Below are 26,525 nucleotides of genomic sequence, written 5' to 3' on the forward strand. Positions count from 1 at the left end.
GTGGACGAGGGCCTTGAGTCTCAGGGTCTGGAATCTGATCCTTCAGGTGCACGTGATCCTAGGAACCCAGGTCACGTGCTGGCCCCTTAGCCGCAGGAGTCAGGACACAGTTCCTTTTTTCCACCATAGTACGGTAGGACCCATGGCATAGGAAATTGTCAAGGTGTGCGGAAGGTGTGAGCAAGGTTATGGGGAACTACAGATGTCTGCTCTGGTTCCCCACGGGGCATCTTAATGGATGGCTTATTACTAGGTTTTCAGCTGTGCAAGACTTCTGATTTACCTGGGCCTTTCATCTCTCATACCCACTTAGCAGCACATGCTTCGCCGGTTCTCTTTGAAACAGAGGTTTCTCTCTTCCTTGTTGCCCTCCACCCTGGCCACACCTAGCTCAGGCTTTTTTATTTTGCCACAACAGCTTCCTGGCTAACTTCCCTTCCTCCCTTCTTTTTCTTTCCAACTAACTATTCGCCCTCGTCATTAATGTTCGATGTCACCTTCCTGAAGATAGCCATTTAGCCGGGTTTATGCTGTGGCAGCTGCAGCGGGGCCCTGAGACCTTTCTTCCAGGCCTCTGTTACTGGAATCCACCTCCCGTGTCTATTTGGAGCTATGGGGCCTTTGGAACAGCTTCATGAGCTGCGTTGGCCCAAGCAGAAGGCTGGTACAGAAGCAGAACAAAAGCTCTGAGCATTCTGAGACTCTTCTGTTGAGAAACGCCACGGGCTTATGTCTTCAGCCTGCTTGGAGCCCTGCATATCTTTACTTGCCTTGGGGTTGATCTGATGAACTTGTACCATGGGTGACTTATTGCTGGACGATGAAGAGTGAAAGGGAAATGAGCCCTGAATGAATGACTCAGTCCCATGATAATGTGGCTGATTTCAATTTGCATCAGGAATAGTAAAGCTGTGGTCCAGTGTGTCATCGAATCTCTAAGCAGCCTTGAAATCAATCCATTTACTGAAATCTGACGATCTTTTTTTTTTTTTTTTTTTTTTGAGACGGAGTTTTGCTCTCATTACCCAGGCTGGAGTGCAATGGCGCGATCTCGGCTCACCGCAACCTCCGCCTCCTGGGTTCAGGCCATTCTCCTGCCTCAGCCTCCTGAGAAGCTGGGATTACAGGCACGCGCCACCACGCCCAGCTAATTTTTTGTATTTTTAGTAGAGACGGGGTTTCACCATGTTGACCAGGATGGTCTCGATCTCTCGACCTCGTGATCCACCCGTCTCGGCCTCCCAAAGTGCTGGGATTACAGGCTTGAGCCACCGCGCCTGGCCCTTTTTTTTTTTTTTTTTAAGATGGAATCTCTGATACCTAGGTTGGAGTGCACTGGCGCGATCTCGGCTCACTGCAACCTCTGCCTCCTGGGTTCAAGCAATTTTTCCGCCTCAGCCTCCCACGTAGCTGGGACTATAGGAGTGCACCATCATGCCCAGCTAGCTTTCATATTTTTAATAGAGGTAGGGTTTCACCATATTGGCCAGGTTGGTCTTGAACTCCTGACCTTGTGATCCACCTGCCTCGGACTCCCAAAGTGCTGGGGCTATAGCCACTGAGCTCAGCCTGAAATTTGGAAAATCTTGTTCCATGAAAGAAATTTTAGAAAATTAGCCAGGTGTGGAGGCACATGCCTATAGTCTAAGCTGCTGGGGAGGCTGAGACGGGAGGATTGCTTGAGCTTGATTGAAGCAATAGGCTTCACTTTGTGTCTTGAACTGGGAAGGAGTGGAGAAAAAAACAATATTAGAGTCCTTTGCTATACTTACTTTACGAAGACCAATTACTTATTGATTATTAAGGAGTAAGTGAAACATGGCTCCGTCTCTGAGCCTGCCCGATACCACCGGCACGACATTCCTGACGCCAGCCCAGCTCGCTCGTTACCTTGGATACTCGCCCAAGCTTCAGCTGACCGAACAAGTTACTTTCTATATCTTCAGGGTATAAAAACAGTTGTATAGACATACATGCTCAGTCATGGAAAAAATCCTTGACTATTGTGGTAAAGTCATTTTTAGCCCCACTTCCCCACCCCCTGTGCGTATAGAAATAACATGTTTATGGTAGAATGTTGGAAGGTGCATACACAGAAGGGCCAGGTACAAAGAAGAAGAAAAGAATCCTCCACGCCCCCCTGCAGAGGTCAGAGCCACTTGTGACAGCTTGTGTTTTCATTTGGTGACCTTCCCTTTGGAATCACAATCGTGGGTACAGTTTTGTACCCCGCTCTTTTCAGTTATGTTTGAGCATGTCCTGTGCCATTTAATATGCTTCGAGAACATATTTTTAAACAGCTCTACTGAGATATAATTCCCATACCCCAGAGTTCACCCATTTACCAACAAGAGTTCACCAGCAGCTGTGCAACCTGGAAGTTTGTGTTTGTAAAGGACATACAGTATTCAGTCATGTAACACTGTTTTACATACACCATTTAATTATGCCCTTCAACTCAGAACTTCAGGCTTCTGTAGAATAAATTTTATTATATTTAGATTTTATGCTACTGAATTACTTGGAATTGTAAGTGTATATATTTTCATATTTTCTCTCTGTGACAAAGTATTTTTATTTCCACTTTTTAGGTAAGGAGACTGAAGAGTTAATTCAATATTTTCTTTTTTTGTTAATTTCACCCCATAAGGTGTTTCAGGAAGAGGCAGAGAAGCGGTTCCTAGCTGCTCTCACAGTCCTCGGCGGGTGACTGGCTGTGCAAGCTGGGCCTCAAGGTAGAGGCAGTGAGTTCATTTAGAGACACCAGGCGTAGTTGCCTGGGTTCGCAGACTTGCACCAGGGTTGACCGTTTGTTCTTGGAGTAACCACAAAAGGATTCAGTATAGAATTCCTTAGGAAGGGAGCTTTTTTAGTTTGTTTAAAACAGTTACAACTTTTTTGTTTGTTAGTTTGTTTTGAAGACAGGGTCTTGCTCTGTTGCCCAGGCTGGAGTGCAGTGGCATGATCTCAGCTCACTGTAACCTCCGCCTCCCAGGTTCAAGCAATTCTCCCACCACCTCTGCTTCCCCAGTAGCTGGGACCACAGGCACATGCCACCACAGCCAGTAAAACCCCATCTCTAGTAGAGATGGGGTTTTACAATGTTCGCCAGGTTGGTCTTGATCTCCTGACCTCAGGTGATCCCCCGCCTCGGCCTCCTCCCAAAGTGCTGGGATTACAGGCGTGAGCCACCACGCCTGGCCAAAACAGTTACAATTTCTATAATAAATCTTTTTCCCCCAGAATAAAACTAACACCTTTAAAGTGAGCTATAACGATTCCTTTTATGAAACTTATTTTGTATGCAGTTCTTATTTTGACTTTCAGAAATCTAGATTTCCCAAGGGTCTGCAGTGTTGAAACTAAACTCACACCAAGTCTCTTGTGCAGTTTGTGTGGTGCAGGAAGGGGTGAGCGAGTGAGGACGGCGGCACTCGTGTGTGCGAAGGTCGCCATGGGTGAGGCCTCCTCATCGCTGAGGCTGAAATGCTCCTCTTCTCGTTTCCTTTTGATCAGGATGTTCTACAGGGGTGGAGGCAGATTTTAAAAGCAGTGAAACATAGACAGAATCTGGCCTAAAAAAAGACTAGTACTTAAACCCAAATGAGGCTTCTGACTCAAGGTAACAGACTGAGCTCCTGGATTCAAGCACCTCTCCCCTCATTCCCCATTCCCATTGAAATGAACAAAGGAATATAAAAATAGGGAATCTCCCAGGCTGACACAGTTGCTGCTGGTGGTAACGATCTTGTTTTGGACTGCAGGTTTTGTTTGCAGAAATTCAGCTGGATGCGCTTCCTACGGGCTAGGTGCTCACTTGGTAGCAGTGCTTGGGATGGAAGTGAGGGGCAAACTGGTGTTTCCTTCTCTAGAACAACTTGGTTACCGCTTCCCCTTCCCTGCGAGGTGTATCTGCTCTCTTTGCTGTGTGTTCTAGTTTCTGACTTTCTTTATAAATTATGCATTTGTGTAGCTTCGGCTTTACGCCGAGTTTCTGCTTGATGCTGTGAATCCTAATGAGTGCTCTCGGGAATTGGGTGGCTCTGTCTTCAGACAAACCAGGGGATGGTGAATGCAGGGACCCGTGTGGCCAGCCCAGGGGATGGTGAATGCTGGGACCCGTGTGGCCAGCCCAGGGGATGGCGAGTGCTGGGACATGTGTGGCTAGCCCAGGGGATGGTGAGTGTTGGGACCCCTGTGGCCAGTCCAGGGGATGGCGCGTGCTGGGACCCGTGTGGCCAGCCCAGGGGATGGTGAATGCTGGGACCCGTGTGGCCAGCCCAGGGGATGGTGAGTGCTGGGACCCGTGTGGCCAGCCCAGGGGATGGTGAGTGTTGGGACCCGTGTGGCCAGCCCAGGGGATGGTGAGTGCTGGGACCCGTGTGGCCAGCCCAGGGGATGGCGAGTGCTGGGACCCGTGTGGCCAGCCCAGGAGATGGTGAATGTGGGGACCCGTGTGGCCAGCCCAGGGGATGGTGAGTGCTGGGACCCGTGTGGCCAGCCCAGGGGATGACGAGTGCTGGGACCCGTGTAGCCAGCCCAGGGGATGGTGAGTGCTGGGACCCGTGTGGCCAGCCCAGGGGATGGTGAGTGTTGACCTGTGTGGCCAGCCCAGGGGATGGTGAGTGTTGACCCGTGTAGCCAGCCCAGGGGATGGTGAATGCTGGGACCCGTGTGGCCAGCCCAGGGGATGGTGAGTGTTGGGACCCCTGAGTGGCCAGCCCAGGGGATGGTGAGTGTTGACCTGTGTGGCCAGCCCAGGGGATGGTGAATGCTGGGACCTGTGTGGCCAGCCCAGGGGATGGTGAGTGTTGACCTGTGTGGCCAGCCCCAGGGGATGGTGAATGCTGGGATCCGTGTGGCCAGCCTAGGGGATGGTGAATGCTGGGACCCCTGTGGCCAGCCCAGGGGATGGCGAGTGCTGGGACCTGTGTGGCCAGCCCAGGGTATGGCGAGTGCTGGGATCTGTGTGGCCAGCCCAGGGGATGGCGAGTGCTGGGACCCGTGTGGCCAGCCCAGGGGATGGTGAGTGCTGGGACCCGTGTGGCCAGCCCAGGGGATGGTGAGTGTTGGGACCCGTGTGGCCAGCCCAGGGGATGGCGAGTGCTGGGACCCGTGTGGCCAGCCCAGGGGATGGCGAGTGCTGGGACCCGTGTGGCCAGCCCAGGAGATGGTGAATGTGGGGACCCGTGTGGCCAGCCCAGGGGATGGTGAGTGCTGGGACCCGTGTGGCCAGCCCAGGGGATGGTGAGTGTTGACCTGTGTGGCCAGCCCCAGGGGATGGTGAATGCTGGGATCCATGTGGCCAGCCCAGGGGATGGTGAATGCTGGGATCCGTGTGGCCAGCCCCAGGGGATGGTGAGTGTGGACCCGTGTGGCCAGCCCAGGGGATGGTGAGTGTTGACCCGTGTAGCCAGCCCAGGGGATGGTGAATGCTGGGACCCGTGTGGCCAGCCCAGGGGATGGTGAGTGTTGGGACCCCTGAGTGGCCAGCCCAGGAGATGGTGAGTGTTGACCTGTGTGGCCAGCCCAGGGGATGGTGAATGCTGGGACCTGTGTGGCCAGCCCAGGGGATGGTGAGTGTTGACCTGTGTGGCCAGCCCAGGGGATGGTGAATGCTGGGATCCGTGTGGCCAGCCCAGGGGATGGTGAGTGCTGGGACCTCTGTGGCCAGCCTAGGGTATGGTGAATGCTGGGACCCCTGTGGCCAGCCCAGGGGATGGTGAGTGTTGACCTGTGTGGCCAGCCCAGGGGATGGTGAGTGCTGCGACCCGTGTGGCCAGCCCAGGGGATGGCGAGTGCTGGGACCCGTGTGGCAAGCCCAGGGGATGGCGCGTGCTGGGACCCGTGTGGCCAGCCCAGGGGATGGCGAGTGCTGGGACCCGTGTGGCCAGCCCAGGGGATGGCGAGTGCTGGGACCCGTGTGGCCAGCCCCAGTCTTGCTTCTGTTTACTTTCCACAACTCTCAGCCGTTGATGTTGGGAGGATAAGTGTGAGCCACACTCTCACTGTGGGGAACAGAAGGCAGTGATTGGGCAGCTGACCACGTTTAATTTCTGCATTCTGCACGGTGACCTAGGTGTCACTACACGTCAGCCTGAGAATTTGTAGTCGAGCTTGTTTGTACCACCTGGTCACCTGTATCTTTTAAAATATATATGATTTTATCCAATCAGTTGAGAAGGAAGACTTCATTAAGAAAATCCCTTGTGATTTGAATTCTTTGGAAGGTGACAGGCATTAGTACGTTTCTCACCTGTGAGGTGACATGCTCTGCACGTCCAGGCCTTCAAGTGGAGGTCCTCTGCTCTACAGGCCCTGTGTGCAATTCTGAAATCCAGAAGCTCCGAACGCTGGAGTATTTCCACAGATCATTTGGTGGCAAAGCTTGGCCTAGTCAGGGTGAGACTGGATGCTGTATTGATTCCACGGAGACTGGAAGTATGTGAGTGCTGGGTGCTGCTCCAAACCCTCCCGGGTGTGTGATGTGAGAGAGGGCAGAGCGATCACATTATCCTTCACCAAACTGAACACTTTCGAATTTCAAAACCAAACTGGCACCAAACGATCATCCAGAAAACTGCCCAGGCTGTTATAATACCATCCGGACCCCTGCTTGACGGCCCCCAGCCTCTCCCACCCGGAATCCAGAGTGCTGTAGAGACCTTTTAGCTGGGGCACAGAATCCTTAGGTGTGTGCTCCAGCCTAAGGGTTTCTCCAGGATGGCCGGGAAGACCAGTCATGAGGCTGAACTATAGAATCTGAAAAATCCTTGGCACCTAAGAGGTCATCTGTCTCTACCCCCTCACTTTAAGGATGAGGAAATTGTTCAGAAGGGATTGAAATTAACCGACATGCCCAAGGCCACTCATTGTTAGTGAGCACTTAACTTTTATACTTTTTCAAAATGATATTCTTTTCAAATTCAGAATTAACCTATGGGGATCTAAGCATGCCATCCTAAATTACATTTCATTGAAGGAAAATGTTTTAAAGTCAAAAAACGTATTTTATGTAATATTATGCTGGTTTTGGCACATTAAATTTGATAACCCTTACATTTTAAAAATCCTGTATTATTAAAAAACATTAATCAAGAATTTTTGGAATGAAGTTGCCATAGAAATGAAAATAAAATACCAAAAAAACATTTTAGCTATAGGTAAGATTTTAAAGACTTAACTAAATTTGAGGCTGGGCATGGTGGCTCACACCTATAATCCCAGCACTTTGGGAGGCTGAGGCTGGCAGATCACCTGAGGTCAGGTGTTCGAGACCAGCATGGCTAACATGGCAAAACCCCGCCTGGACTAAAAATACAAAAAGTTAGCTGTGCACGTTGATGTGCACCTGTAATCCCAGCTACTTGGGAGGTCGAGGCAGGAGAATCACCAGAACCCAGGAGGTGGAGGTTACAGCGAGCTGACATCGTGCCACTGCGCTCCAGCATGGGCAACAGAGCGAGAGTTCGTCTCAAAAAACAAAACAAAAAACTTACCAAATTTGAAATTAGGCTCACAGTGTTAAAATTTGCAGAGGAGCAAGGCGTATTTTTTTTTTTTTTTTTTTTTTGCTTAAGGATATGTGGTTGTACTGTCTTTTGCTCAGTTTTGGAGTTAAATTGGTAGCTAGATATTAGAACAATCACATTTCTAGTTCATGTGTTAATGTATTCTCGAGGTATTTTTCTTGTTTTCTTTAAAAGTATAATGTAGGATGTAGGGTCAGGTGTGTATTATATAAACAAGGATGAATCAAATTAATTTCTTTTGTGTCTATTCTTGTCTTTATATAGTGTAGCTAATTTCACACCTTCCAGCTGAGGGCCATGCCTTCCTATTGCTGGCCTGTAAAGAAGTCAGAGAGAAATGGTCTAAGTAGCATTTGGTGAGTCAGGAAGACCATACTTACTGACAGGCACGGTGAAGTGAGGCCTCTAGCTATCCCATGGGACTAAAGAGTTGGGCTTCTGTTAGTACTTTTGTGTAAGGGACTCAGAGATCTTCAGAGATATTTTTTACTATTAACTAGAACTCTTTGTTTTACTGAGAATATTAAATTCTAAAAATTTAATTAGCTGCATTTGTAGAGGTGGAGGGAATATGACTTGTCTAGAACGACAGCCGAGGTAACAGAAATAGGAATGAAGTCAGAGGTGTTGGGAATGGAACATCACTGCCCTGTGTCAGCCTCCACAGCCTCCCCAGCAGACCCAGCAGCTGCAGGGCCTCTTCCCCTGGGGAGCTTGCCCGAGTCCTGGCTGCCACACTTGCTGGCTCCTGGACTTGCCCCGCCTCACTACCCAGATGCGTCACCTAGTGGAACGCCACCACCGAGTTAATGGCACTTTGGCGAAGGATGAAGTAGACTGTGCGCTTACACTGCACAGCTCGGGGAACAAGCACTTTAGCAAAGGGAGGTCAGCACCGATCAGAAGTGCGGGACTGAGCCCCAAACCTGGCTGTGAATTTCCGGGGGGACAAGAAAGAACACGGTCGTGTGGGGAGCTACTGAGCATACACCAGCCCAGAAAATCAGCTCCCCCACCTTTTCCTGGGGCGCACAGAGCCTGTGGACAAACGGGGAGAAAGCACTGCCAGACAAGCCCCAGGGCAGCGGCTGTGGCACTTGGCCACGGGAGGAGCACGTGGGTGTCTCAGAGTTGGCCTGTTAATGCTTTTTTTTCCACTGGATTTTGAATATTCCCTAAACTGACCTCAGTTTAAGGAATATTCTCTTTGCAGATTAGGGACAAGATCAGAAGCCAGTTGGGAGCCCGTTAAGCTGTGGGGAAGCACAGGTCTATTTTGAAAATTAGAGAACCTGATAGTATAGCTTGTTTTCTCATCGGAAGGCTTCCTTTCCCACACAGGGACCCTGCAGATGACCATTGACAAAGTCAGCCTTTTTCTTCAGGAAGCAACTTGGAACTTGCTCCAGGGTTTGAATCAATTCCTGTCCATATTACAGAGCATGAAAGAAACACCCTTGATTTAAAACTGTTGTGAGGCAGGTGTTAACAGTTGTTCACCATGGCCACAGGAAGACCACGTGCAGTGGTGCCACTCGGCTCACTGCAGCCTCCACCTCCTTGGTTCAATCGATTCTCCTGTCTCAGCCTCCTGAGTACGCCACCACACCAGGCTAATTTTTGTATTTTTAATGGAGGTGAAGTTTCACCATGTTGGCCAGGCTGGTCTTGAACTCATGACCTCAGGTGATCTGCCTGCCCAGCCTCCCAAAGTGCTGGGATTATAGGGGTGAGCCACTGTGCCCAGCCTGTCTTTTCTTTATGCTAGGAACATTAGAATTATTTTCCTGCAGCTATTTTAAGAATTATTCATTGATTTATTTATAGCGATGGGGTCTTGCTATGTGTTGCCTAGGCTGGAGTGCAGTGGCTGTTGACAGGCGCAGTCACTGCACACTGTACCCTCAAACTCCTGGGTTCAAGGGGTGCTCCCGCCTCAGCTTCCTGAGCAGCTGGGACCACAGGTGTGCACCACCACACTCAGCTCTCTTCCAGCTGCTTGAAATGTACTATCAATTAAACTAATGTTAATGGTAGTCACTCTACTGTTCTGTGGAACGCCGGGTCTTAGGAATAATCTCAGTAAGAAATGTACAAGACTTATTCGTGAAGAAGACAATAAAAATGTTACTGAGAACAGTTAAAAGAACATTTGAATAAATGGAGAAACATATTATGTTCTGTATAGAAAAATAGAATATTATGAGGATGTTACTTCTTAAGTTCAAATTGAACTTCATTGCAATTTAGTTCAGTGCAATTTAAATAAAAATCCCAATGGGATTAAAAGATTGAAGAACTGATAATCTGAAAAAAAAGTGAATATAAATAGCTAAATAATTTTTTTTTAATTTGAGGGCAAAAAGTGACCCTTCCAAATATTATGAAATATAAAGATGCATTATTTAAATTAATGTAGTACTAGTAGAAGTATTGGTTGGTACGTCAGTGGGATGAGTTTGATTACCCAGAAATAGAATTTTTCTGTCTGAGAATTTATATCTGTGTACCCCTTGAGTTTGGGGCAGCTTATTTCATAGGGATTGGCACACTATGAGGAAAACATTAATCCTCATTTTGTATCATATACCAGAAGAACATCCAGATGGCTTAAAGGGTAAATGTAAAGCAGAAGCACGGTACCACACCACATGTCTTCACTCATTCAGCAACATTTAGCAGCTGGCCAGTGCCAGGTTCTTGCTCAAAGCAGTGGCCTTGAGTCTCTGGCCCAGCAAGGAATGTCCGTGGGCTGGAGCTCTGCCGGAGGAAAGGACAGGTGAGATCACAGTGTTCTCCAGCCGGCTCCACCCTGTGGGGAGTGTGGAAGGTGTGTTGAGGGGTATTCAGAGAAGGCCTCCCCAGGAAATTGGTCTTTAAACTGAGATCCGAGGAGAGAGTCAGAGCTGGCAAGGCGACCTGGCGGAGGGGAGCTCCCGGCAGAGGGAGCTGTGGATTTGAGGGCCAAGAGGTCAGTGGGGCCCGGCTACAGGGTAAGTTAGAGTAATGAGTAGATGGTCCACGGGGAGTGAACAGTGCCGGCAGTGAATGCACGCGAGGACAATCAGACAGCCTCGCTGATGCGAACGCATGTAAACTCAATCAGTACGACAGCTTTTCTCATTAAATGATTCATGATTTTAAATCACAAGGATTTTATATCTGGTTTAATATCTGGTGGGAGTATAAGTTTGTGTAGTTTTTTTTTTTTTTTTTTTTTGCAAAGGAATTTGGCAGAATGTATTGAGTGTGTTAGAATGCTTATATCTTTTGATCAAATAATTCCATTTCTGGAGATTTATCGTAAGGAAACCTGAGCATAGCCCTTACTCTGAAACCCTGCCTTCAAAGAAGGGTGTTACTTCTGCACCAGGGCTGGGGTGGCCAGGTGTCAGGTGGAGGACTGGCTGGAGGACAGGTGGCTGGGGAAGGGGCTCAGTGTTCTGGGGGACAGTTTAAAAGCTGGAAAAACACATACATGAGTTCCATGTTGAAATTTTTTTTTTCATTTGTGTTTTCAGATGAAGACAGTCAGTGTTGCCTTAGTTTTGTGCCTGAATGTTGGTGTGGACCCTCCTGATGTGGTGAAGACCACGCCCTGTGCACGCTTGGAATGCTGGATCGGTGAGTACTTCCCTCACCCCCTGCCACAAAGGCCCTCCGTGGCCGGCTCTGGGCTGGGCGGGGCTCGCCGAGTCTGTGGTCTGATCCAGGGCGGGTCTCCGGCTGTGCAGATCTGAGGATGCTTTTTCTTTCTGGAGTCACATCACCTTTCAGTAATTTCAGATGCATCCACCTGTGATTTGTACTGGAGAAAGTGTTTCAAGGAAAATTAATAAAATAATGATTATTGGGTTATCTAATTTTCTACTTTAAATTTGTTCTGTCTGGCACATAGCATCTATGTACACTTAAAAAAAAAAGTGGAATGACAGATACCTGCATGGAAATATGGAAAAGGCAAATCATTTTCAGCAAAGCGTCACGTCATAGATGGTGGCCTGTAATAATAATGGCCAGCATTTGCTGAGTGCTTATAGTGTGTCAGGTCCCACTGCACGCACTTTGCATTTTATCAGCTCTCTCCCTCGCAGCGGCCCTGTGTGCTGGGTTTGATTGTTAATCTCCATTTGAGAGCTGAGGAAATGGGGCGCAGAGATGAGAAGCTTGCCCATGGTTGTCCTAGAAATAGCAGAGCTGGGATTTGAACCTCTGCAGTTCAAGTCCAGAGACTTTTTTTTTTTTTTTTTTTTAAATGTGGTAAAAACATATACAACACAAAATACCCTTCTAGGAATTATTAAGTGTTCAATTCCATGGCATTAAATAGTTCATCATGTTGTGCAGCCATCCTCACTCCACCTCCAGAACATTTCACGATCCCAAACAGAAACTCTGTCTCCCTCACACAACTCCTCATTCCTGCCTTCTCCAGCCCCTAGCAACCACCATTCCACTCTCTCTCTGTGAATTTATCCATTCTAGGGCCCTCATGTAAGTAGACTGATACAATATTTGTCCTTTTGTTTCTGGCTTCTTTCACTTCGCATGATGCCTCCAGAGTTGACATTGTATTGTAGCATGTGTCGGAATTTCATTCCTTTTTGAGACTGAGTTTTATTTCATTGTATAGATACACCACACTCATGTATCCATTTATCTGTTGATGGACATTTCGGGTGTTTTTACCTCTTGGCTGCTATGAATAATGTTGCTATGACATGAGTATACAAATAGCTGTTTGAGTCTCTACTTTTCATTCTTTTGGATACGTACCTAGAAGTGGAGTTGCTGGATAACACGGCAATTCTCTGTTTAACTTTTTGAATAATCGCCTATTGTTTTCCACAGTGGCTGGACCATTTTTCATTTCCACCAGCAATGTACCAGACTCCCGGATTCCAGTCTCTCCACATCCTGGCCTACACTTGTTATTTTCTGTTTTGTTTTTAAATAATGACCATCTTCATGGGTGTGGAGTGGATCTAATGGTTTCGACTTGCATTTGCCTAACGATCTACGGTGCTGAGCATCTTTTATGGGCCTCTTGGCCATTTATAGGTCTTCTTTGGAGAAATGTCTGTTTAAGTTCTTTGCCCATTTTTGAATTGGGTTGTTTGTTCATTTTGTCATTGTTGAGTTATAGCGTTCTTTATGTATTCTGAAGATTGGTCCTTTAGCAGATGTATGGTTTGTAAAGTTTTTCTTCCATCAGAGACTGTATTCTTAACCATTCCACACTATGTCTACTTTTCTTCTTTTAGTATCAAATTTACTGAAATACTTTTTTTTTCTTTTAAATTTTGAGATGGAGTCTCGCTCTTGTTGCCCAGGCTGGAGTGCAGTGGCGTGATCTCGGCTCACTGCAGCCTCCGTCTCCCGGGTTCAAGTGATTCTTCTGCCTCAGCCTCCTGAACAACTGTGATTACAGGTGGCCACCACCATGCCTGGCTAATCTTTGTATTTTTAGCAGAGAACTAGGTTTCACCCTCTTGGCCAGACTGGTTTCGAACTACTGACCTCAGGTGATCCACCCGCCCCAGCTTCCCAAAGTGTTGGGATTACGGATGTGAGCCAACGCACCCGGCTGAGATATAATTTATATACAGTAAAGTTCACATTTTTTAGGTGTACATTTCTTTAAGTTTTGATAAATATATACAGTCATGTAACAAATGCCACACAATCAATATATAGAGTATTTCTGTCACACCAAGGAAGTTCCCTTGGGCTCCTTGGTAATCACTCCACTTTCATTTCTCAGGCCTCTGGAAACCATTGATCTGGTTTTTCTATCTACATTTTTTTCCTTTTACACATGTCATTTAAGTGGCAACATATCGTTTGTAGTTTTTTGTATCTTCCTTTAGCAAATTTATTTGTGATCCATCTGTGTGTCTACATGTATTAGTAGTTTTTTCCTTTATTCCATTTTGGTGGCTCCCACATATTCTTTGTTCATTTACTAGCTGACAGACATTTGGGTTGTTTCTGGTTTTTGGCAGTTATGAACAAAGTTGCTATAAGCACTTGATCTTTGTGGAGACATATTCTCTCTGTGTAAATATTTAGGACTGTGATTATTAGCTCATATGTTAAGTTTAATTCTTTAAGAAACTGCTGAGGCCAGGTGTGGTGCCTCATGCCTGTAAGCTCAGTACTCTGGGAGGCTGAGATGGGCGGATCACCTGAGGTTGGGATTTTGAGACCAGTCTGACCAACAGGAGGAAACCCCATCTCTACTAAAAATATAAAATTAGCTGGGTGTGGTGGTGCATGCCTGTAATCCCAGCTACTCAGGAGGCTGAGGCAGGAGAATCCCCTGAACCTGGGAGGTGGAGGTTGCAGTGAGCAGAGATTGCGCTATTGCACTCCAGCCTGGCCAACAAGAGAAACTTCATCTCAAAAAAAAGAAAAGAAACTGCTGAACTGTGTGTTTTTAAAACATTTTTGAAAAATAATGAATAGATGTCTTTTATCTTTATCTTCATATTTATTGTTTTGAGGACCATTCATTTCTTTTCCCAGGTCCATGTTTCTATCTGGTATCATCATCATTCTGCCTGAAGAACTTTAACATATCTTGAAGCGCTGGTCTGTAGACATTAAATTTTCCTAGATTTTTAATGGAAAATTCTTCATTTTGTCTTTGTGGTTGAAAGATATTTTTTCTGGTTATAGAATTTTCTGTTGACTCTTAGTACTGTCTTTTGAAACAGTCACCTGTTGTCTTCTGGCTAGCAGTTTCTGAGAAGTCTGCTGTAATTCTTTGTTTCTCTGTGTATTTTGTTTCATTTCTCTCTGGCAACCTTCAAGATGTTCCCTTTGTATTCTCAGTAGTTTTATGTATAACCTATTGGGTTTTTTTTTTTTTTTTTTTTTTTTTTTGTTTTTGGGATTTATTCTCTTTGCCCTTTTTTTTTTTTTTTTGAGACAGAGTTTCGCTCTTGTTACCCAGGCTGGAGTGCAATGGCGCGATCTCGGCTCACCGCAACCTCTGCCTCCTGGGTTCAGGCAATTCTCCTGCCTCAGCCTCCTGAGTAGCTGGGATTACAGGCACATGCCACCATGCCCAGCTAATTTTTTGTATTTTTAGTAGAGACGGGGTTTCACCATGTTGACCAGGATGGCCTCGATCTCTTGACCTCGTGATCCACCTGCCTTGGCCTCACAAAGTGCTGGGATTACAGGTGTGAGCCACCGCGCCCGGCCCTTTTTTTTAAAATTTTTTTTTATTTTTTAAAGAGATAGATGTCTTTCAGTGTTGCCCAGGCTGGGCTATACTTGAACTTCTGGGCTCAAGTGATCCTCTTGCCTATGCCTCCTGAGTAGCTGTGACTGTGTGTGCCTAGTACTGCACCTGTGAAATTTATTCTTTCTGTGTTTCTGTGAGCTTCTTGGATGTGTAGTTCGACATCTTCATTTTTGAAAAGTTTCCATCCGTTATCTTTTCAAATAGTTCTTTGTTTTCTCCATCTTCTGGGACTCAGCTGTCTGTGTATTGTGCTGTTGGACATTGTACTGCAGCTTTTCTGTGTGTCTCTCTCTTCTGGGACTCAGCTCTCTGTGTATTGCGCTGTTGGACATGGTACCGCAGCTCTTACCATGTGTCTCTCTCTTCTGGGACTCGGCTCTCTGTGTATTGTGCTGTTGGACATGGTACTGCAGCTCTTCCGTGTGTCTATCTCTTCTGGGACTCAGCTCTCTGTGTATTGCGCTGTTGGACATTGTACCACAGCTCTTCTGTGTGTCTCTCTCTTCTGGGACTCGGCTCTCTGTGTATTGTGCTGTTGGACATGGTACTGCAGCTCTTCCGTGTGTCTCTCTTTTCTGGGACTCAGCTGTCTGTGTATTGCACTGTTGGACATGGTACTGCAGCTCTTCTGTGTGTCTCTTCTGGGACTCAGCTCTCTGTGTATTGCGCTGTTGGACATGGTACTGCAGCTCTTCTGTGTGTCTCTCTCTTCTGGGACTCAGCTGTCTGTGTATTGCGCTGTTGGACGTTGTACTGCAGCTCTTCTGTGTGTCTCTCTCTTCTGGGACTCAGCTCTCTGTGTATTGCGCTGTTGGGCATGGTACTGCAGCTCTTCCGTGTGTCTCTCTCTTCTGGGACTCAGCTCTCTGTGTATTGCGCTGTTGGACATGGTACTGCAGCTCTTCCGTGTGTCTCTCTCTTCTGGGACTCAGCTCTCTATGTATTGCGCTGTTGGACATTGTACCACAGCTCTTCTGTGTGTCTCTCTCTTCTGGGACTCAGCTGTCTGTGTATTGCGCTGTTGGACATGGTACTGCAGCTCTTCCGTGTGTCTCTCTCTTCTGGGACTCAGCTCTCTGTGTATTGCGCTGTTGGACATTGTACCACAGCTCTTCTGTGTGTCTCTCTCTTCTGGGACTCAGCTCTCTGTGTATTGCGCTGTTGGACATGGTACTGCAGCTCTTCCTTGTGCACTTCCATTTGTTCTCTCCCGTGTTGCATTGAGCTTTTGTTAGTCTGCCAATAAACCAGTCAAAGAAATTCTTTTTCTCTGATAGAGAGTTTTTATTTATAGCATTTTCATTGATTATTTTAGTTTCCATCTCTTGGGTGAAATGCATATTGTCCCCCTCCTTCTAGAGCCTCTGCTGTGTTTATCATAGTTACCTTGCAGTCCTTGACCTATAGTTCAGAAATCAGAGTCATCCCTGAGTCTGAGTCTCTTAATTCCTTTATCTCTTGACTGTAATTTGCTTTTCCTTGCTTTTTTTTGGTGTGCTTTATAAATTTTAATTGTACGCTGGACGTTGTGTGTAGAACAATAGAGAATGAGGTAAATTGTATAGTCTGTAGTTTAATAAGTAGTTAACTGGAGTTGGAATTTGTTGTTGTAATGGTTATACCCACTGCAGCAGAAACTTAGTTCTTAGAGTGATTAGTTGGTGCTTGTATCAGTCAGGGTTCCCCAGAGAAACAAGGACAGTAGATGTGTGTATGTGTAAGTATAAGTGTGTATGTATGTATGCATGTCTTGTAATCTTGAGGCAGAAATTTCTTCTTTGTCAGGAAAACCTCAGTTTGGCTCTTAAGGCCTTCAACTAATTGGACGAGGCCCCCGTATTACCAAAGAAAGTCTCCTGTAAGTCAGCTGATTGTTGATTCACCACGTGTATAGAGGACTTTCACTGCAGCGCCTGGGTTTGTGTTTGATTGACTTGCTGAGTGCTGCAGCCTGGGCCAGTGGACACGCAGAGCTGACCAGTACAGTCCTCGTGTGTTAGGGTGGGCACTGGCCTGCAGGGGGCTTTTCCCAGGGCTCCCGCTCCACCTCCAGCCTGAGCTGTGCCTGCACACCTGCCTCACTTAGTGGCCCCTGGCGTTGCCTGTCTGCTGGCTCAGGATCTCCATCGCTGGCCACTGGTCGCCAGGCTTGTGGAGGGGCGGAAGTTCTCTGTTGTTCTGGTCTCTCTTTAGTCTTAGGCAGGCACCGGGCGTTTGGGCCTTGGGCATAGGGCAGTTGCAGTGTTTTTGCCTGTCCCTCAGTGATGGCAAACCTCTGCCTCGTTTTAGTAGAGAATTCTACGCCCAGGCTGGTTTCTGCTCCTGTCCCAGGAGTAAGCCTTTTTGCACCTCCCCTCACCCCGTCCTCCATGCTCTTCACCTGTGTCTTGGGACAATGTTTTCTATGCCCATGGTGAGCAAGGGAGGTTTTGTCTGTACCTCCTCCCACCCCCCAGGTACAGGGGTCTGTGCCTGTTTTTGAGGACTGAGGGTCTCCTGCTTCTGGCCCCTGGGGGATGTGGCTTTGGTCTCTAGGGGAGGAGGTCTCTGGGGGCAGGTGGGCTTCAAGCCTCTCCACATGCTGTGCTGCCTCCAGTGGTGCTTCTCATGAGCGTGCAGTGGGGTGCATGCAGGGGAGTGTGAGCGCCCCTTGTGCTGGGACTCCCGAGTTTCCACACTGATACGCCAGCCCACAGTGGGGCCTCAAGCACGCGTTACCTTCTTAGCTGGTCTCTTTTATAGGCCTTTGCTCTTCCAAGATGGAAGCTGGGCTCTCAAGGACAGGATGGGCCTGTGGGATTCGGTTTGCTTGTCTGACCTGCGGTCTCAGCTCTCGTATGAGCACAAGAAAAGTGATGGTGTTGGTGATTATTTAGCTTTCTCATGTTGATAGGATTGGGGCAACTCCTTTCCCCCAGCCTTCTAGATCCTAAGCAAAAGCAAAAGTTCCCTTTATTACTTAAAAATTACAAATTATTCTCAGCCTGGGCAGCATAGTGAGACCTTGTCTCTACAAAAAATGAGAAAATTAGGGAGGCATGGTGACTAGCTTTGAGATGACAGGTGTGCCTTGTAGGACCAGCTACTCCAGAGGCTGCAGCAGGAGGGTCACTTGAGCCTGGGAAGTCAAGGCTGCAGTGAGCTGTGATTGTCCAGTGCACTCCAGCCTGGGCCACAGAGTGAGACCCTATCTCAAAAAAACCCAAATTATTCTACTCTGAATTGGAAATACTGTTTTTGCTGCACTGAATGCCTGTCTCACTATGTGAGGGTGTTTTAGGATGACAGTTCCCTCACCCCTCCCAGGCTGCTTGTTCCCCACACCCCACGATGGAGCAGCTTTGTTTTTGTGGCTGATTTTCTCAGACATTCTCTTGGCTTACTGCTGGCTCCTGGTGACTGTACTGGTTGAAATTGACTTCTTATTAGCCACCATGGACCCTTTCCACTTGATCGATCCCTCGTCACAGCTGGAAGTAATCAGTTGTTTGCTCTTCCTCTTCAGTGATGCTTCTGTTAGGCTTCCAGAACAAGCCTTCCTCGTCTGCAGCCCTGTGAGTGCTCAGGGATGTGCAGGCCCTCTGGGCTTCTGTAGGTGGTGTCGTCTGAGGATGGAGCTGCTCTCCCTGGCTTGAGGAGACTTGAGTGTTTATCAGAGCTCACCTGCACTCCCCCACACAGTCTCTTGGATCAGTATTTACACAGTGTTGGTGAGAATGGAAAGAACTCTGTGCTTCTTTCTTGGTGTGAAAGATCCAGCAAATGAGATTTCTAAAGATTGTGTTTTAAAAGTTTTCCTCAGTTTAGGAATATAGTCCACTCTCTGATAATTTCAAACGAGTTTGAGTTTGAATTTTTCCAACCTAGAAAAGCATGTGCTTTTCTTAGGTTGGAAAAATTTTATTTGGGCTTGATTACAAAGTGGGGGCCAGGCGCAGTGGCTCAAGCCTGTAATCCCAGCACTTTGGGAGGTAGATGCGGGTGGATCATGAGGTCAGGAGCTCGAGACCAGCCTGGCCAACATGGTGAAACCCTCTCTCTACTAATGATACAAAAAATTAGCCAGACACGTTGGCATGTGCCTGTAATCGTAGCTGGGAGGCTGAGGCAGGACAATCACTTGAACCTGGGAGGCGGAGGCTGTGGCTAGAGTGAGCTGAGTTGACGCTATTGCACCCTAGCCTGGGTGACAGGGCAAGACTCCGTCTCAAAAAATGAAAGTGGGTAGGCACCTGATCCTGGTGACGATGGTTTTAACAATACAGCATAAGAGAACAAGAAGCCTGGTGATTTGAATCAGCACATTTGCCAGAATAAAATGTGTAGCAGCCCACATTTTATTTTTTAGTTTATTTATTTTTAAAATTTTTTATTTTTCTGAGACAGGGCCTTACTCTGTTGCCCAGGCAGGAATGCAGTGCTGTGATCACAGCTCACTGCAGCCTCGAACTCCTGGGCTCAAGCCATCCTCCTGCCTTAGCCTCCAGAGTAGCTGGGACTATAGGCATGCATCCCCCACGCTCTTAAAATTTTTTTGTGGAGACAGGGTCTCACTTTGTTGCTCAGGCTGGTCTTGAACTCCTGGGCTCAAGTGATCCTCCTACCTCGGCGTCTTAAAAGTGTTGAGATTACTGGCGTGAGCCACCACACTAGACGCATTTTTTTATTTTGGGGAAAGTTTCAAAAGTTGCAAGTATAGTACTAACCTGTTTTCTTTCTACTCATTGAGGAAGGCCGCTGACATGGTGCATTACCACCTCTGAATTCTTTAGTGCGTAATTCCTGCCAACAGGGCGTTTCTGTTTCCAGATCACAATGCAGTCACCAAAGTCGAGGAGCATTAGTGTGGACGCATGACTGCCGTGTAAGCCTCAGCTGCATGCAGGTTTGCCAGAGTGTCCCGGGAATGCCCTTTGTAGCACCGGGATCCTGCTCAGCTTTGTGCCATCTGAATTCCCTCTCACTCACTCTGAAGCAGTTCCACAGGCATTACGTGACCCTCCTGACCCTGGCGCTTGAAGATAGCAGCCTCTGTTTTGCAGAATGTCCTGTGTGTCCTAATGATTCCATTTGGGTCATGCTTCACTGGCGGGAGCGTCAGGCAGCTACTTCCCATGGCCTGCAGCAGGTGATGCGGGGCTGTGATTTGTCCGTTACAGGTCATGCAGATCTTCTCACCTGATTAGGCTGGTGCCTGTTGACCTCATGTGAAATTCCCCTCTGTAGTTGATAGGTATTTTTGGGAAGAGGTGCTTTGGGATTGTGCAAATACTGCTTTCCTCATCACTTTCAATGTCTTCCTTTTGAACTCACGGCCTCCATTTTCGTTCAGTGGATTAGGATCCAGTGTTACCCTTTGGTGTTGAGCCTGTCTCCCTCTGGTTGTTGGGAGCTCATTTGGCCGGCTGCCGTTGCCTTCTGTCTTGCTTCCGTCATTTGTGGAGCACGTGTTACTTTGTCTCATCTAGTCTTTTTCCCTGCCGCATTCCTTTTAGTGGAATGTGGTATTCAGAAGCTGAGATCTGGGTGCCAGGTGTGGTCCTTGGAATTGGTGGGCTGTTCCCAGGACCTCTCTTGTTGGACAGGGCAAGGAAATGCATATGTGTGCATACTGTGTGTGTGTGTGCGTGCATACGCGGACACATACTGTGCACATGCGTACTCTGCGTGTGTGCATACTGTGCACATGTGCATACTGGGTGTGTGTGCTTACTGTGCACGTGTACTTACTGTGTGTGCGTGCATATGTATGTGTATACTGTGTACATGTGCATACTGGGTGTGTGTGCTTACTGTGGGCGTGTGCATACTGTGCATGTGCACATACTGTATGTGTATACTGTGTGCATGCATACTGGATGTGTGTGCTTACTGTGCACGTGTACTTACTGTGTGTGTGTGCATATGTATGTGTATACTGTGTGCATGTGCATGCTGTGCGTATGTGCATACTGGGTGTGTGTGCTTACTGTGCACGTGTACTTTGTGTGCATATGTATGTGTATACTGTGTGCATGTGCATACTGGGTGTGTGTGCTTACTGTGCACGTGTACTTTGTGTGCATATGTATGTGTATACTGTGTGCATGTGCGTACTGGGTGTGTGTGCTTACTGTGCACGTGTACTTACTGTGTGTGCGTGCATATGTATGTGTATACTGTGTACATGTGCATACTGGGTGTGCTTACTGTGGGCGTGTGCATACTGTGCATGTGTACATACTGTATGTGCATACTGTGCGCATGTGCATACTGGGTGTGTGTGCTTACTGTGCATGTGTACTTTGTGTGCGTGCCTATGTATGTGTATACTGTGTACATGTGCATACTGGGTGCATGTGCTTACTGTGCGCTTGTGCATACTTTGTGTATACTGTGTGCATGTGCATACTGGGTATATGTGCTTACTGTGGGTGTGTGCATACTGTGCATGTGTACATACTGTGTGTATACTGTGTGCATGCATACTGGGTGTGTGCTTACTGTGCACATGTACTTACTGTGTGTGCGTGCATAGGTATGTGTATACTGTGTGCATGTGCATACTGGGTGTGTGTGCTTACTGTGGGCGTGTGCATACTGTGCATGTGTACATACTGTATGTGTATACTGTGTGCATGCATACTGGGTGTGTGCTTACTGTGCACGTGTACTTACTGTGTGTTTGTGCATACTGGGTGTGTGTGCTTACTGTGTGTGTGTGCATACTGTGTGTGCTTCTCTCTGTATACACATTTGTCTCAGTGTTTCTGTATCTCTCTACATTTACACTCATGCCTCCCATTCCACCTCATGGGGGTTTCCAAATTTGTAGCTCCATCTTCTGACAGTGGCAACCTTGGTATCCTTTGTCCTTATTGTATTGGATAATGTGGTGCCTCCTCCTGTATGAGCCCTCTTCTCTCTGCCATTGCTGCTCCTCTCAGACCTTGTTATCCTTTGCCGTTTCTCCAGCGTCTGCCTTCCTCCCTTCCCGCCTCCAATACCTGTACAGCCACCTCCCTGCAGCCACACCTTTCTTTTTTCCTTTGCACGAGCTCTGGGCCCAGTCAGACTGGACAGCTCATTCCAGGCCACTGTGGCACCCGTCATCCTGGGGCAGATGCCAGCTTTGCCCAGACCCACCTTGTGGCTTTAGGATTTTAGCATTTTCAACAGTGCTTTGTGTTTCAGGCAGAGGGAAGGGTGATACACAAGTAACCAAGATTGGGAGCTGGACCCAGCTGGGCGGATGCTGGGATTCCATTTTGTACATGGTGAAGTGCTTCTAAGATCCTCCAAGTGGAGGCACCGTCCAGCAGAAAGCGGATCTAGTGGGAGACGGGGGCCCATTATAGACTAGAGGACCCAGGGGAGGTCACCGCATAGTGTGAACTAGACCAGAGGCTGCAGGGCCCTGAGGGTGCACAGAGGGGTGCTGCAGAGGAGGACCAGGGTGGTTCTGGATGAATGTGTGGAGGGACTTCTTGTAAGCATTGTCAAGGCTGAGAGGCGGGGTCCAGGCGGATTGTAGCGACCTGAAGAGCGAAGACAGATGAGGTAGCGAAGCTTGTGGGGAAGTTTGGCCAGGAAGGCAAGAGTCGGGTGCTGGTGATGAGGCTGGGCCTGGTGATGGGTTTGCTCTGCCCTCCTCCAGAGGAGAAGGATCGGGGCCGTGCAGGAAGCCTTCCTTACGGGGATGGGTGCAATCAGTTATTTAAAAAGATGTTACCGTTTAGAAGGCAGATTTCAGGATGTCACATTTTGAGTTCTATTACTAGAAATTGAGATTTCTGTTAACTGTTTTGGGCCTCAGTTTCCTCATCTGTAAAGTGGAGCTGGTGATGCTGGGTCCCTCACGGCTGGAGGGAATTAACTGGGAGCAGTGACCAGGTTTGGTGCAGAGACTGTTCCTCACCTCCACCACCCCCACCCCAGTCCTATGTCTACCCCTATACCACAACACCTCAGACACCCTAACCCCTATGCCACAGTGCCTCAGACACCCTAACCGCTGTAACACAACCCCTCAAACACCCAAAACCCTACACCACAGCCCCACACACACCCTAACCCCTACACCACAGCCCCTCACACACCCTAACCCCTATGTCACGGTGCTTCAGACACCCTAACCTCTACAACACAGCACCTCAAACACCCTAACCCCTACACCAAAGCCCCTCAGACACCCTAACCCCTAAGCCACAGTGCCTCAGACACCCTAACTGCTATGACACAGTCCTTCAAACACCCTAACCCCTATGTCATGGTGCTTCTAACACCCTAACATTTACACCACAGCCCCTCACATACTCTAACCCATACACCGCAGCCCCTCACACACCCTAACCCCTACACCACAGCCCCTCACACACCCTAACCCCTACACCACAGACCGTCACACACCCTAACCCCTACACCACAGCCCCTCACATACTCTAACCCGTACACCACAGCCCCTCACACACCCTAACACCTACACCACAGCCCCTCACACACCCTAACCCCTACACCACAGACCGTCACACACCCTAACCCCTACACCACAGACCGTCACACACCCTAACCCCTACACCACAGACCGTCACACACCCTAACCCCTACACCACAGACTGTCACACACCCTAACCCCTACACCACAGCCCCCCACACACCCTAACCCCTACACCACAGCCCCCCACATACCCTAACCCCTACGCCACAGCCCCCCACACACCCTAACCCTACACCACAGCCCCCACACACCCTAACCCCTACACCACAGCCCTCACACACCCTAACCCCTACACCACAGCCCCCACACGCCCTAACCCCTACACCACAGCCCCCACATACCCTAACCCCTACGCCACAGCCCCTCACATACCCTAACCCCTACACCACTGTCTTAGTCTGTTTGTGCGGCTGTGATTGATAAACAACAGAAATGTATTTCTTACCGTTCTGAGGCTGAGGAGTCTAAGACAAAGGTACTGGCAGGTCTGGTGTCCCTTGAGGGCCCTGTCTGTGCTTCTGAGCTGGGCTGTAACACTGTGTGCTGCTGCGGTGGAAGGGACAGAAAGGCAGAAGGTGTGGCTAGTTGCCTCCAGCCCTTTCATGAAGCACGATCGCCTTATGAAGGCTCCATTGCTTCATACTATCACACTGGGCTGAAGTTCCAACACATGCATTTTTGGGGACACATTCAGACCCTAGCAGCAGCCCTAGTACCCCCACTCCAGATCACCCACACCCTCCCCACACGCCAGTGTGCGGCCTGCGTGGCTTCCCGAGTCCCTGCCTCTTCCGCTGCGTTCAGTGGGGCTGACTACGAAAGAGACGTGCACTGAACACACCTCGTCGAACCCCACTGCCGGGTGCAGCCTCGCGGGACAGCTGCTCACGCAGGGTTGAAGGTCTCCAGCAGATTCTGAAAGTAGATGCTCGGGGCTGCTTATTTCGCGTTACAAATTCAGCGTCAGCTATGTCAGGTGGCAATGCGCGTGAGCCCCTGTGCTTCATGTAGAAGCCCGAGGATGGGCCTCTGCTTTGGGCAGGGTGGGGTGGAGCGGAAGGTGGACTGCTGCTCTCAGAGGGCTATGAGAAGCTTGAAAAGCACATGGAGCCTTACTTGTCTGTGTTTTGGGGTGACTGGAAGTGTTACCTGAACAAGGCAGGAAGACAGCACTCTTTCCGGAGCTGAGGGAGAGCCGATGTCACGTCTGTGAGCAAATGGGGGCCCCTGCCCAGTGTGGCTCTGGATCGCGGCGTGGCCTCCCTGCTAGGTGGCAGTTTCTCCCTGCCGCGGTCATCCTGATGAAGCCTGGGGCGGTGGAGGCAGCAGGTGCGAAATGGGATCCCGGTCCTGAGCGTGCTGGAACTGGCGGTCAGGGTCACAGCGCATGCCTGCGTTTCCGTCTGCCCCTGCTCACGGCCGAGGCCTCTATTCCCTTCCCTGCCCCTCCCTCCTTTGGATAATACCACGCTGTTCTCGTTCATCACTTGTCTCTTTTCACACAAGCAAGGGAGAGGCTGTTTTGTTTTATGGCCCGACATTAAATGCTACGACAGTAATACTAAAACAATCCTGCTGAAGAACGTCGCGTGCCCCGCACGTGGGGAACTGGCTGTGACAGCAGAGTGCAGATGAGCTGCACGCCAAGCCGGGGAGTGTCATTTCGTGCAAATGGTTCTGTGTGCCGGCTACTGGTAGCTGTGTATCAGAAGAGGGGTAATGCCAGAGGTTTGTCGGATGCCTGGAAACTCTGTCATCCCAAGGGACTGTTCGGGAAGCTCCTAGTTTTTTCTCTTTTCTTAGTGCGCACCTGTGAGCATTAAGAGGCCTTGGGTAGATGACCTAAAAATAGCAATGATTGCCCTCGGCTGGAGCTCGTGCGTTTACAGAGCTCGTGCACGGACTTCGTCACTGATTCTTGCAACAATTTGGGCTTCACAGGGCAGCCAGGTTGGTTAGGTGGAAACGTTATGTGAAGCATGGTGCTGTGTATGAGGAACGGTACGTTGTGCTCTCGCTTTCAAGGCATTGATAGCACAGCTGGGGAGGTAAGACCAGGACCAGTGCAGTAGAACAGAGGCCAGTACGACGTCAAGCTCGAACAGCCTGGAAGGCCGGAAAATGCCACGGTAGAGACGTCACACAGGCAGTGGGAGGCAAAGAACTGAAGGCGGAGTGTGAGCCACGCTCTGAGACCCAAGGCCTGGGTTTTGGCACACCAGCTGGGCTTCTCCTGGGCCAGGGAGTCAGTGGCACCGGTTAGCCGCGGCCAGTCACAGCCCCATGCTCCAGCACACCTCTGTGCCTGCAGCTGAAACCTTGACTCTTTGGGGCTCATGGTTTAAAATGCCGTTTTCTTTCTTTTTTCTTTTTCTTTTTCTTTTTGAGGTGGCGTCTCGCTCTGTAACCAGGCTGGAGTGCAGTGGTGTGATCATGGCTTACTATAGCCTCCACCTCCTGGACTCAAGCAGTCCTCCCACCTCAACCTCCTAAGTAGCTGGAACCACAGGCATGCACCAACACACTGATTAATTTAAAAAAAAAATTCTTGTACAGACAGGGCCCTGTTTTGTTGCCAGGTTTAAAACACCGTTCTCTCTGCCCAGTTATATTGATGTCTCAAGGTGGTATCTCTGCTTCCCCCTCTGAAGAAATCTGAAGGAAAAGGGTTAACTGCTTGGAGCCCGCCTTTCTTCTCTATCTACTTTCCAAAGTGAGGACTGTTTTTTTTTTTTTTTTTGAGACAGAGTCTCGCTCCATTGCCAGGCGCCCGGCTGGAGTGCAATGGCGCGATCTCTGCTCACTGCAACCTCCACCTCCCGGATTCAAGCAATTCTCCTGCCTCAGCCTCCCAAGTAGCTGGGACTACAGGCGTGCGCCACCACACCCGGCTACTTTTTATATTTTTAGTAGAGACAGGGCTTCACCATGTTGGCCAGGATGGTCTCGATCTCTTAACCTTGTGATCCACCCGCCTCGGCCTCCCAAAGTGCTGGGATTATAGGCGTGAGCCACCGCACCCGGCCTTTTTTTTTTTTGAGACAGATTGTTGTTCTGTCGCCAGGCTGGAGTGTAGTAGTGTGATCTCAGCTCACTGCAACCTTCGCCTCCCGAGGTCAAGCAATTCCGCTGCCTCCTGAGTAGCGGGGACTAAAGGCATGCACCACCATGTCCAGATAATTTCTTGTATTTTAGTAGAGATGGCTTCCACCATATTGGCCCGTGGTCTCCTGACCTCATGATCCACCTGCCTTGGCCTCCC

The 26,525-nt window shown here is 48.8% G+C and overlaps 1 protein-coding gene across 2 annotated transcripts in view; it reads left to right on the forward strand.

Moving 5' to 3' along the window:
- RPTOR (regulatory associated protein of MTOR complex 1) overlaps window positions 1–26,525 on the forward strand; it is a 411,960-nt gene that overhangs the window by 66,789 nt on the left and 318,646 nt on the right. For both annotated transcript variants that reach the window (XM_039476184.2, XM_003931661.4), the window contains exon 2: window positions 11,054–11,156. In XM_039476184.2, the coding sequence (XP_039332118.1) occupies window positions 11,054–11,156 (103 nt within the window). The remainder of the gene's footprint in view (window positions 1–11,053; window positions 11,157–26,525) is intronic.

Source organism: Saimiri boliviensis, chromosome 17 (assembly GCF_048565385.1).
Source record: "Saimiri boliviensis isolate mSaiBol1 chromosome 17, mSaiBol1.pri, whole genome shotgun sequence".
NCBI lineage: Eukaryota > Metazoa > Chordata > Mammalia > Primates > Cebidae > Saimiri > Saimiri boliviensis.